Source organism: Xenopus tropicalis, chromosome 1 (genome assembly GCF_000004195.4).
Source record: "Xenopus tropicalis strain Nigerian chromosome 1, UCB_Xtro_10.0, whole genome shotgun sequence".
Taxonomy (NCBI): Eukaryota; Metazoa; Chordata; class Amphibia; order Anura; family Pipidae; genus Xenopus; species Xenopus tropicalis.
Genome location: NC_030677.2, coordinates 143,983,122 through 143,996,520, shown reverse-complemented (window position 1 = coordinate 143,996,520; position 13,399 = coordinate 143,983,122). Strand labels below are relative to the sequence as shown.

Below are 13,399 nucleotides of genomic sequence, written 5' to 3'. Positions count from 1 at the left end.
TGGCATTAACTCAACTCGCTGTGTTTGGAGGAAGAAAAATGCTGCCTATGACCCCCAAAACACCGTCCCCACCGTCAAGCATGGGGGTGGAAACATTTTGCTTTGGGGGTGTTTTTCTGCTATGGGCACAGGACAACTTATTCGCATTAACGGGAAAATGGACGGAGCCATGTATCGTGAAATCCTGAACGACAACCTCCTTCCCTCTGCCAGGAAACTGAAAATGGGTCGTGGATGGGTGTTCCAGCACGACAATGACCCAAAACATACCGCAAAGGCAACAAAGGAGTGGCTCAAGAAGAAGCACATTAAGGTCATGGAGTGGCCTAGTCAGTCTCCGGACCTTAATCCAATAGAAAACCTATGGAGGGAGCTCAAGCTCAGAGTTGCACAGAGACAGCCTCGAAACCTTAGGGATTTAGAGATGATCTGCAAAGAGGAGTGGACCAACATTCCTCCTAAAATGTGCGCAAACTTGGTCATCAATTACAAGAAACGTTTGACCTCTGTGCTTGCAAACAAGGGTTTTTCCACTAAGTATTAAGTCTTTTTTTGTTAGAGGGTTCAAAAACTTATTTCACTCAATGAAATGCAAATCAGTTGCTATCTTTTATTTAAAGTTATTTTTTCGATTTTCCTTTTGATGTGCTATCTGCCACTGTTAAAATAAACCTACCATTGAAATGATACTGTTCTGAGACTTTTCATTTCTTTGTCATTGGACAAACTTACAAAATCAGTGAGGGGTCAAATAATTATTTCCTCCACTGTATATGTAAATACAATGCACACACAAATGAACAACGGATTCATGGTTAATATGAAATTAAAGGTCCATTTTCCAAGAAATCTAACAATATACTCTTTTTGCTGTCTGGAATGTGAATGAGTAACACTCTGGCATTGAATGCCCACTGCCAACACTTCGAAGCCAGGCTGGTGCCCTTCACATTGTAAAACGCCACCAAGCATTACAAGGCAGAGAACGGATCAGTAATGAAACTACTTAGCACAATTACCCCAGTAAGATATAACATTAAAATAGGCAAAATGAATTGTGTTAACATTACCCAGTAAATTTCTCAGACAGGTTACATTTTTGATGTCACTTACCAAAGATGGCACAAGGTTCCCAACAGCATCCTGGCTTTTGCAGACTAGCTTTCCATTGTCCCGTTCACTACTTTGTCTAATCAGCATCCCTCCCAGTGATGCAGCTAAAAATTCAGCATGAAGCAAGTAAATTACCAAACAATATATCATATTTACTTAAAGGCCACCTAGCACATATGGGTTATAATTATATATAATATATACACACAAATATTTATAGAAAGGAGTGTTCATGTAACTTCATAAAATGTATTCACAGTAAATTCCTCCAATAATTAAATATGCTTTCACATTCCTGCAACAGTTATCTGCAATATTTTATTTTCTGTGGACTAAATGTACTAGACACTGACACGGTCAGGAGAATTTACTGTGGTTCACCTCCTGCATGTATAACTGTAAAAGGCAGCATAAGAAAATTCTGGTTTAAATATTGGCATACAGTTTACAAAAAGGTGCTTAAAAAAAAAAAAAATCAGATTTACCCTCAATTTCATCGTTTCGCACTTTTCGAATAGCTGCTCTGATAAGCTTTCTCTCCTCATATTCTTTGGAATTCCGCAGCTACAAGAGATAATACATTTATAAAAGAGTACACTTTGTAACCTTGAAAAAGCACCTAGCGCCATCTGGCCGGTGGATTCAGTTTCCAAGATGTTGATGCGCCATCTACTGGCGACAAAATTGTTTGCAAATGTAATGGGATGAAGGAATGAGAGCATTATTAAGGATTTATATAGTGCTGATTTTGACCTACCACACTGCCTCACAAGTCAGTTATTTGAAAAAATAATAAATATATTGAGAAAATAGATTCATTAATTATGATTAATTAGGCAATTAAGGAAACATGTACGATAACTCAAGTGATATTTGTTACAAATACATTTTAGTAACTATATACTCAATTTCTATTAGGTGTTCACAGCAATACAAGATAATATGTACGTACCAGAGATGTCAACTCCTCCAGATCATTGATATTCTGAAGCCTTATAGTCAGGGCATTCAGTGCTCTCTGCTGCTGTTCCTCTCTGTCAGCCCTGCAGGAATACAAACCCCCGCTTACTGAAGCAGCTTACAATAAATTACAACAGAGAAGAGTGGATTATAACAGGCTCATCCTTTTCTCATCTGGAGTTTTACAACACGTGTTGATGCACATAGGATTTACAGATTACGTGGCTAGCTCTGACCTAGAGAATTGGCATATATAACCAGAAGCCAGTTCTATGGCCCATTCCAACACATTAACACTAACTATGCAAGTCTGTTTTTTTGTTTGTTTTTTTTTGCTGTCCTTAAATAGTTAATAGTGAAGGTTTATGTTTGACAAGATAATTAAAGATTTATTGAAATTCATTGGCCTGTATAAGGGTAGATTTGTCAAAGGTCAAGATGTTTTTTGTTTTTTTTTTTTACTTTATCTTGCTCAAGATGCAAGAACAATTCACCAAGCATTATTTTAAAGGACAAGGAAAGGATTAGCCGTGGGGACGAGGGGTTGTTAGTACGTGGCTCCTACTACAGACCACAAAACAAATAGATGTAGGAAACTGTGTTAAGAAATCCCAAATTTTAACAAATCTCTTTTGAATTATTTTTCAGAGGTAAAAGTACCAGCCCTGAACTAGGTTTTTATTCCTTTTTTCCTTCTGTGAACAGTGTACATTTTTTATGATATAAAAAATACAAAATTATAGCATTTACACAGCTGAACAACTTGGCTATGGTAAATTCCACATTTGAAATTGTCAAAAGTGTCACTATTCAGGTATTAAAGGAATGGAGTCCAATGAATTTGGTAAAAAGTAAAGCTTTTGAAATTCCACTTAAGAAGACAAGGAAAATAAATTTATGGTTATATATAATACTGTTGTAGACTTCACCAGTGCGAATAGATTTATTAAAGACCAGTTACATAAAATACTAAAAACGTGGGTTACTTTAAGGAATGTTAACTTGCTACAGTTTTTTGTTAAACGCTGACCAGCAGGAGGTGCTGTAGTATTTACACAGCAACGTCTCCCAACTGCCAGAACAGGGAATGCATACAGGCAGAGTGTAGGAAGAGCAACCCCCTTTTATCATGCCATCATATTATTAAAAACGAATTCATATCACCAAAAAACACTAAAGGATACATAATACTAGCATGTCAAATAAAAATGTAATTTTTTACTCTTTTCTGGTACAGCAGTGCCAATGATATAACTTGATTCAAAAAGGAGGACATTGATCTTCCGTAGTTTTATTCCATGAGCTCTAATTTCATATGGGGGAAAGAAGTATATATGACACTTTATAATGACATGACTACTAAGTGTGTTGCCTACAAGTATGGGACCCCTTATCCGGAAACCCATTATCCAGAAAGTTCTAAATTACAGAAAGGCTATCTCCCATAAGTATACATAATTGTTAGAAGTATACATAATTGTTAAAAAAAAAAATCCTCATGTTGATAACGGACCTTGGCTGGTTCTCCTTGTTCTCCTGTTCATGGCTCCTCTCTGAGCGAAACCGTTTAGATGCCAGTGCCTCTTCACATCTCTCCAGTTCCTTTCTACGTAGCTCACGGATAGCTGATCGAATCTCTTTCCGCTCTGCCAAGTCCAGCGTCACCTCCAGCTGTGTGAGAGAGGTTTAATTTTTTTTTTTTAACATATGATCTTTGTACCTATGTACCTTTGTATAGAGCCTGCAAATGTCAAGCTTGGAATCTGGTGGCTATTGTTTAACTACCCTAGCAACCAGGCAGCAGTTTAATGTCAGAATGGAAGATAAAGGGTCTGAAATAAAATATAAATAAGAATAACACTGGAGCTTAAGTCTCTATGTTAGACAAATTAATTTTTTTTGATTGTTGATGTTACCCAAGACCTTGCTAGTTTAAATGAAAGGAGGTTTCATCGTCACAGGACATTGGCTCTCTTGGATTTCCTTAGAGTTAAGGCGGCCATACACGTTAAGATCCTCCAAGAGTCGCCAAGTGAGCGGATCTTGTCCCTATATCCCCACCTAATCGGCCTGTGTATGGCCACCTTTACCCAGTGTTTAAGCTCTCCCCACTCCCATTGAAGTAGGCCAATCTTCCTCTTTTTCCCCCCCCCCCCCCTTTCTCTCCACAATTTCCCCTTAGTGCTCTAATAGAGTGTGCACAGTATGCATTTTTGCCATGAGAAAGGTTTATTTTTATTTTTTTTAGATGTGTAAATGAGTAGACAGGCCACATCCTCACACTGATTAGGCCATGCCCCTTTCCACCAGGGGCACACTGAAGAATCCCCGGCAACTCTCTTCATCGCATGACATCTCAGTCTTTAGGTACACAAATAATATACATGTTGCTTACACAACGAAAAGGATAAAGTTGCAGATTTCTCTTCCTGAAGTTGCAAAACAATTCCATCTAAATTATACTTCAGTTCGCCCAGAAGGGGAATAAAATGACTACAATCAACATTGTACTGAGTGTTTGTATCAGTCTTGGATATTCTTACTTATACAAAAATCATCCATACCTTTCTTGAAACTACCCAATATATCTAAATAAGAATATCCAAGACTACTGATATGAACACTTAGTACAATGTTGATTTGCACCTTTGTATTTTATTCTCCCTCTGGGCAGACTGAAGTATAATTTAGATGGAATTGTTTTGCTTTTCCCTGGATCAGATAGCAAGTAGAAAGGATTTATTTTATTTTATGGTCATGCATATTTTTTTCAACCTCAACTCTTGTGCAACTCCTATATTGCATACCTGAAATACTCTGCTATTGCAGGAAAATCTAGTTTGATGTTCACTGGCTTTATGCGGCCTTCCTAGGGATTTTTATGGAGCAAAGTCTATTCAACACTTATTTATATGACATCATGCTGTTATTACACTCTGGCCCCTAAATGTGAAAATGTTGATAAACTGCCCACTGCAGTAGTAACTGTTCTTTCTCTTAAGGTGGCCATACACGTGGCGATCCGACGATGTTTCGTGCGACCATCGGTCGCACGAAACATCGTAAGATCCGCCACACACCATTCAGGACTGAATCGGCAGGTAAGGAGGTAGAAACAATAGGATTTCTACCTCCTTCTGCCGATTCAGCTCTGAAGGGAGAATTTTGGTCAGGCGCCTTCTATGGCGCCCGATCAAAATTTTCAAACTTGTCCGATCGGCGAGTCGTCCGATATCGGCAGCTTCCTGCGATATCGGTCGACTCGCCGACATGCCATACACGCACCGATTATCGTACGAAACGAGGTTTCGTACGATAATATCGGTGCGTGTATGGCCACCTTTAGTTGTATTATTCTTATGCTTTTTTCCCCCAGCCATTTTCATTATGTAATAGTACCCAATATCTTGGTAGTTTTATTATTGTAAAGTATATTCTTGTTTATCATGTTTTTCTTGACTTGCCTTTGAACTCAGACTCTAGTTTACATATACATTGTAGTATAAAAATATATGTACGTGCTACTGGGATAGTGAGAAAGCTAGAAAGCTGCAATCAATTATACAATATTACTATTTATATACTGACTGTAAACAGATTTTTTTCTCTCTCTCTTGTACTGCTCAAGTTTCAAATATATTTTGAAAGCTTCTTACAGATGTGTAAAAAAACATGCCAAGATTTTCATGTGACGAGTTTTAAACAAGACCAAAGTATGTTTAGATTACTTTTTGGCAGATGTTTATTTTAAGTAAATTTTAACATTTTGCCAAGTATAAATATCTGAGATTTAGCCCTAAACATATAAGAGCAATATTTTAGGTCAACTGTGATGGATAAAATATCCATATTGAATAGAAGTAGAACTAACAGCTGTTTGCTTGACATCTCGCACAGAGAATAAATCAAAGCGAGAGCGAGTCTGCCCTGTTCATTAGATGCCTATTTACAGGGTTTATACTCATTTTAAAGGAATAGTGTCACGGGAAAACATTTATATTAAAAAAAAACAAACAAAAAAAAAACACATTAGTTAATAGAGCTTCTCCAGCTGAATCCTACATTAAAATCTATATTTTAAAAAGATTATTTTTTATAGATTATTTAAATTTTGAAAGCCATATTCCTCATTTCCCAGGTTGCCACAGCCATGTGACCTGTGCTCTGATAAACTTCTGAGCTGCAAGTTGGAGTGATACATTTGTTGGTTCGAGAATAACATTTTAAATGGTAGAGTGAATTATTTGTTATGTAAACAGTGTAATTTAAAAATATAAAGTACCGTATATACTAGAGTATAAGCCGATCTGAATATAAGCCGAGATACCTAATTTTTACCTAAGAAAACTGGAAAAACTTATTGACTCGAGTATAAGCCTAAATGAGGCATCAGTGAAGTATATGTTTTTAAATATTTTATTTCAAAGAAAAATAGTAAATTAGCTCTGTATGTGGAGAAGAGGGTCAACAAAAACAATTGTTTTATCAACAATGATCCCTTACGAGTACAGGTATCTGACCCCTTATCCAGAAAGCTCCGAATTATAGAAAGCCCATCTCCCATAGACCCCATTTTAACAAAATAATTCAGAATTTTAAAACCCGATTTCCTTTTTCTCTGTAGTAATAAAACGGTACCTGTACTTGATTCCAGCTAAGATATAAAGAATCCTTATTGGATGCAAAACAATCCTGTTGGGTTTAATTAATGTTTTATTGATTTTTTAGTAGACTTAAGGTATGGCGATCCAAATTACGGAAATTCCCTTATCCGGAATACCCTTGGTCCAGAGCATTCTGTCCCGAGTACAGGTCCTATACCTGTACTACCTCCTTAGCTTAATCAGCAACCAAGCTAAAACACAGTATAAATCCTTCAAAACTATATATAGTTTATATAGAATATAAAGTGCAATGTCTAGTGCAGAATGGGACAGGTGAGGATGGTAGATGAAGATGAATTTGGGAACGGGGCAGGGCACTGGAGGGTCTGGTTGCAGGTGGCCTAATTTGCACACAAAGGACAGAGGGTGTTAGTCTGGAGGGACCCATGTCACCCGACTCGAGTATAAGCCGAGGGTGACTATTTCAGCATATTTTGGGTGCTGAAAAACTAGGCTTATAGTCGAGTATATACAGTACATCATAAAAATCAGTATCCCTTTAAGGTTCATTATTTAGCATGCTCTTAAAACTCATTCCCATGGCTGAATTAACTTAAAAGAGCTCTTAAATATAGCAGCAGCAAGGAAACTGGACTCTTTCTGTATAGAAGTCATATTAAAGGTAAGAAAAATGAATGCTCAGGGGAAACTTTAAGTTCCATCATGGTTCTGTAGGAGGGGGGAGAATTTCCAGGAGTAAAATGTGGGTAGATTGGTTTCATTGAAAAAACTGCACATAAATCAAAATGTGTCCCCGGTGTAGTGTAGAGGGGGTGCCATCTGACGCAATACAAAATGCCTTTGTCTTGGTAGGAATGCAGACATTCCCTGTACATAGCTTCCTTACAAGGAACAGCTAAAATATCAGAAAACAACCTAAAATAAGGAATGGCCTCTTGAAATGATTTTCACATTGGATGTGAAATGTGGGTTTACTGCAATAACTGTTTTCGCTCTAAGTTAAATATGTAATCAGGTGGCAAAATTATTATTAAGAATAATTTACAAAGTGCCAACATATTTTATGTATATTTGAATGCTAACCTGGAAAAAAAATGAACCCCAACAAGCTCTATTTAGTTTTACTATATGTGTGTTTATAAAGCGCATATATATTTCATGTATATTTGAGAGCTGTACAATAAATGGGTATACAGACAGCATATAGGTGGTTTTAGAAAGCACACAAATGAATTAAATTAAAGGCTTAGGGAAGAGTTGTAAGGAACCCAAACAAACAGAGTTATGGTAGAAGATTATACTCCATGGTAGGACAACTATGGAAAAAAAGGGGCAAAACCAGTGAAGACCACTATCAGGAAGGCCAAGAGACTAGAGAGACTGAGATAGAGAGTTTGATCAATGGTGTTAAAAGCTGCAGAGAGATCTAGTTGTATTAGTAATAAAAAGTGTTTTCATAATAGGTCATGAGTTAGCTGCTGCTTTAAAGCAGTTTCTGTGCAATTTTGTAGCTGTAAGCCAGATTGTAGGGGGTCCAGCAGGCTATAATTAGAAAGCAAAAGCATCAGACTCTAATTTACTGTGCGCTCAAACAGTTTTAAAAATAAAGGAAAACAGAATTGGAGTGATGAATGCATGCATGAAGGAAAGGGCATTTTGGCATTTTATTGCGATTAGATGACCGCAATAGTGCAAGCTAAAATGCTATATTTATTCTGTAGAAAGCTTTACTATACCTGAAATAACAGCCCTAGAAGCTCCCTGTGCTTGTTTAAGATAGCAGCTGCCATTTTAGCTTGATCTCCGTAACTTCAGTGCTACTGGCAGCACAGATTTCAGCTGAGAAGGGAGGGGGAAGACAGAGAAAGGAGAGAGGAGCAAACTAAGCAGGCTCCTGTCGTGCCCTGAATGATTTTTCTGAGAGAAGAAAGTCTGATACTGAAGAACATGTGTACACAAGGGAATAAAATAAATTTTGTTTCTTTTAATATAGGGACTCACTCAGAGTAGCTTTTCTGTGGGTGTTTATGGCTGTATTTACATATACCTTTCTGATAAAGCTTACTTAGTTTTTACCTTTCCTTCTCTTTTAAATTTAAAATAGGTGATGCAAACCCATTAAGAGGTTCAGTAATACTACATTGCTTCAAAGCAGGCAAATAAGGAAGCAAAATACAAGATGGAAAGTGCAGTTCATTCTCACAGATAGGTATATAAACACTAGACTAGTTGACATTTCTACATCAAAATGGCACTCTAGGGACTGGTGGAATGAAAAGCCCAAAGTGATATTATGTCTGGCTGATAACCTTCCCAGGGGTTGTGTGTTTGGGAACTTCAGTTCAGCTCCAGGGCTCCCGTGGGTAAAAACATGACCTCCCAGGTGCCGCTGCAGTTAATCCAAGCAGCATTTTTTCCCACAAATGTTGCATAGCTTGTGTTTCTTAAATTAATTCCACAGAGAAATGCCAAAACTAAATAGGTAGGATTTGATGTTCCAATAAGTATTTAATAAATGCATTGCCACAGAAGAGTTTTATTTATCTACATTTTTGTAATAGCAAATAAAGGCGACACTGCTATCAACTGTGGTATACCCAGTTACAGCAAAGTAGGGCCCTTATTTTAGAAAATGTTATGAAACACAGCAGTATGCTTTTAGATTTAAGCATGTCTTTGACAAAGAGATTTGCATGTTTTAGCAGCAAAGCATTCCCACGACATGTATTTTGTCATGATAACATTCTTTAACTTTTTGGTTACTATTATTTTCACCTTCAATAAACTGCTACGTTCTTTTTGAACGGCAGTAAACCATGTAACAGTTACTTAATTTTCAGCTGATACAGATTTAGAAGTGTTAAGAAGATTAAAGTGATTAATAAGATTGCTTTGTATTAAATCTCTGAGCATGGTTATGCCCAGGTAATTGTAAATATTATGGAAATGCTTGAGTGTATAAACACATTTTACTGAGAGTAGGTGATTCCAGAGAAAGATACACTACCAATCCTTCAAAATGCTGGCCAAGCTCAGCTGCCCAGTGGTATGTACAATAGCTTAATGTAGCCAAGATAGTTCGCTGTAAAAATAATAAAGCATAAAGCAGACCATAACCTCGAGTATTTGACCCTTTATTGTACCAGCTATATATGCAATATAAACACTATATTCCTTTCATTGCTGCTGGAATATGACAGAGGTCAGTCACTGCCAAATTGGTTATATTTTCCCTTTTAAACGGGGTTTTTGCTTTAAATTAACTTCTAGTATGATTTAGAGATTAATATGTTCAGACAATTGGCCTTCATTTTTTGTGGGTTTTTTTAGTTTGCTTTTTTTTCTGCAGTTCTTCGTTTCAAAATGAGGGGTATAATTTTCCATAGCAACCAGGCAATAGTTTGAATGAAAGACTGGACAACAAATAGAGGCATGAATAGTAAGACAAGTAATAAAAAAATAATATTAAAATTGTAGCCTCACAGAGAAACAGTATTTAAGCTGCTGACGTCAATGAACCCCATTAAAAAGCTGGAAAGAGTCAGAAGGCGGCAAAGAAGGCGTTCAAAATCTATAAAAAATGAAGACCAATTGAATTACCTATATCATTTATATCATAAGAAAAGTTAGCTTAATGGTGAACTACTCCTTAAAATATGTAAATGTTAAATTTCTCAGTTGACCTTGTACCTTTGCTACAATGGGAGCTGTCTAAAGTCTGAAAAGTTGTAATAAAAATACAGTATATACATTCTTGAGTAAGAAAGAATCAAAAGAGTAAAAAACATAGGCAAAACTGCTTTGAAAGATCATCCCTACAGGAACTTATGCAACAGAAATGATGTGACTGAAGGTTTGAAATTGTTTTTCCTCAAGTCCACCAACTACAGTACATAATTTCACCAAGAGACCAATAACATTTGAGAAAGCAAATAGGGATAAATATTTCATGACTTTATGAACTGACATCTGCCTGGGGTGGTACATAGGAAAGAAAACATCTGGCAAAAAGATACAACTTTTTAAAGTCAAAAGGACATGGAACAAAGATGTCTTTTACTGCTCAGCAAGTCAGTCTGCTATTTAAAAAATAATTCTTATGGTAAATGCATTGTACAGGACTGCTTCAAATAGTGGGTTCTTTATAGGGGTTTTAGGCAAGGAATACCAATATGATATATGTATATCATGTTTTATGTTCAAACATGACTTGTCACATAATGGTACAATATCCGTGTTCCTACCATACCTCTGAGTCTCTGCTCACAGTCACCTCCATATTTTAATAGTGGAATACTCTCCAGCACCAACTTTATTTGGTCAGCAGAGTGTACCCTATCCAAATAATGCTTAGAGACTAGCAGACCAACATTACCCAAACTAATTGAAGATTTATGTTAAGATATGCGTGACTTGACCATCTGTGTCGTCTCTCCTGGAGGTGACCGTGAGCAGAGACGTATGGTGGATACATAAGCTTAAAGAATAAGTAAACCTTTTTTTTTTTTTTTTAAATTAATAAAATTACTCTAAACAGCATCGCAGAATTGCCTACCTTTGTCCCTCTGTTCTTTCTGACCTGGTTCCTCAGTCACAAGCTGCTCTATTCCTCTCCTTCCTTGTTCAGAGTGAATCTCCGCCCCCACTTCCTGTTCAGGTCTCATTAAAGTCGAAATGGAGAGCCTTCTGCGCATGCCTGGAGGCATCAGGAGCCAGTCTGTATATTAGCAGGGTTTTTTTTTTTTCTTGATGAGAGACCTGAACAGAAAGTGGGGGTGGGGTTTCACTCTGAACAAGGAAGGAGAGGAATAGAGCAGCTTGTAACTGAGGAACCAGGTCAGAAAGAACAGAGGGACAAAGGTAGGCAATTCTGGGAAGCTGTTTAGAGTAGTTTTATTAATAGAAAAAAAAAAGGTTTACTTATTCTTTAAATCTCTGGCACCACATGGACTGAATAAAGACTATGATCTGTATCTTTTTTTGTAAATTAGCGGAAGGTATTGTATATACCGTTGCTAGGATACCATGATGTTGTCACTTCCTGTACCTGGTCTTTTTAAAACTTTGGATTTGACCAGTAGCATATGACTTTATGTAGCGCTTGATAAAGGGCACTGCATTTTATTATGGATTGAATAGACTATTTTGCTATATACACATACATACATACATATACGTTGTGTACAAATGGAGGCAAATCAGTGCAGTTGGTACACCCTTAGGACAGCACTGTACACACAAATTTATGTACTGTACATACATACAAACTAGTGCTGGGCGGTATACCGGTATATACCGAACACCGTTTTTTTTTTTTTTAAAAAATGATAAAAATTTTTAACTTACCGGCATACCGGTGTGGGCGCCTCCTGGCAATTTTTCTTACTATTTCCGGGTTGTGCGCGCTGACGTTTCGTGCGCGCTGACGTCACGCGCGCAACCCGGAAATAGTAAGAAAAATTGCCAGGAGGCTCTGTGAGCTGTCGGGGGTGCCTGCGGCTGCCTGGCCAGTAAGTTATATTTATGTAAAGGGGATGGGGGGGTGTTTGGGGTGGGGGGTGCGGATGGGGGGGGTGTTTGGGGTTGGGGGGGGTGTTTGGGGTGGTCACCTAATCATGCATGGGGAAAAAAAAATACCGTCAAATACCGTGATACCGATATAATAAAAAAAATACCGTGATATAAATTTTTGGTCATACCGCCCAGCACTAATACAAACACGCACACACCCCCCTAAGGGCTCTGGTCTTAAGAGCTGACAATATACAGTCTCTCTCATGTAATCCACTTCTTTTAGAGAGAGCAAGAGATTGGTAATATTGCAAACTTAAAACTAACAGCATAAATCAAAGATTCCTTAGATAAAAATGACAGTTGTTTACAGTGAGAGAATTTATAAACGCTGGGCTAATCATGGCTGTCTAACTTTAAACTTAAACTTTATAGCTGAAACCATTCTTTCATTGCAAGATGAATGAATAAAAGCAGCCTTCTTTAGTATTATGTAGTAATGGGTCATTCCTTTACAGCAAAAGAAGACAGGTTCAGATAATACGATAAGTGCTTGTCTAAGAAGATTAATGTAAACCTAAGAAAAATAGAACGCAGAGGATGTTAGAGGATATATGTACATTAAAGGCCATGCAGTAAGAATCACTGGGAATTATGTAATAAAAGTTGCAAATTTTGCACTTTTCTATTGCCTTGTATAGGATGGGGGATAGGTGGGATGTGGCATTATCAGTGACATAGTATTAAAACCTCAATAAAATTCAATAGACTCCCTAAAATGGCAGGAAAGCATAACAAAACAAAAAAAAAAACCAAACCAGTAGGCAGTATCACACATGGTAAAAAAAAATCATAACTGTATGTGGACATGTGATATCAGCAAAGGAGTTAAAAGATGTAGCAGGTATTGCTCTTGAAAGATGAATTGTTTATATATAAGGCTAATGCCACACCATGCGTATGGCATATACGTTTTTTGGCTTGCTGAAACGACCCGCCATCGGCCTGCAACCTAATGAATGCTCGGGTGCAGGCACATGTACCTGAAATCTGTATAAAAACGCGAGAGAATGCAAACCCAGATTGTTATGCCCCTAATAAGGATTAATTATATCTTAGCTGGGATCAATTACAAATTACTCTTTTATTTTATTTATTTATTTTTTATTATGGAGAGGAAAAAAAAAAAA

The 13,399-nt window shown here is 37.1% G+C and overlaps 1 protein-coding gene across 4 annotated transcripts in view; it reads right to left on the bottom strand.

Annotated features, from left to right (window-relative positions):
- smtn (smoothelin) overlaps positions 1-13,399 on the bottom strand; it is an 81,433-nt gene that overhangs the window by 39,528 nt on the left and 28,506 nt on the right. For all 4 annotated transcript variants that reach the window (XM_018091390.2, XM_018091387.2, XM_012957509.3 and 1 more), the window contains 4 exon segments: positions 3,587-3,744; positions 2,066-2,156; positions 1,599-1,677; positions 1,114-1,217 (listed from right to left, as the gene is read on the bottom strand). In XM_018091390.2, the coding sequence (XP_017946879.2) occupies positions 1,114-1,217; positions 1,599-1,677; positions 2,066-2,156; positions 3,587-3,744 (432 nt within the window).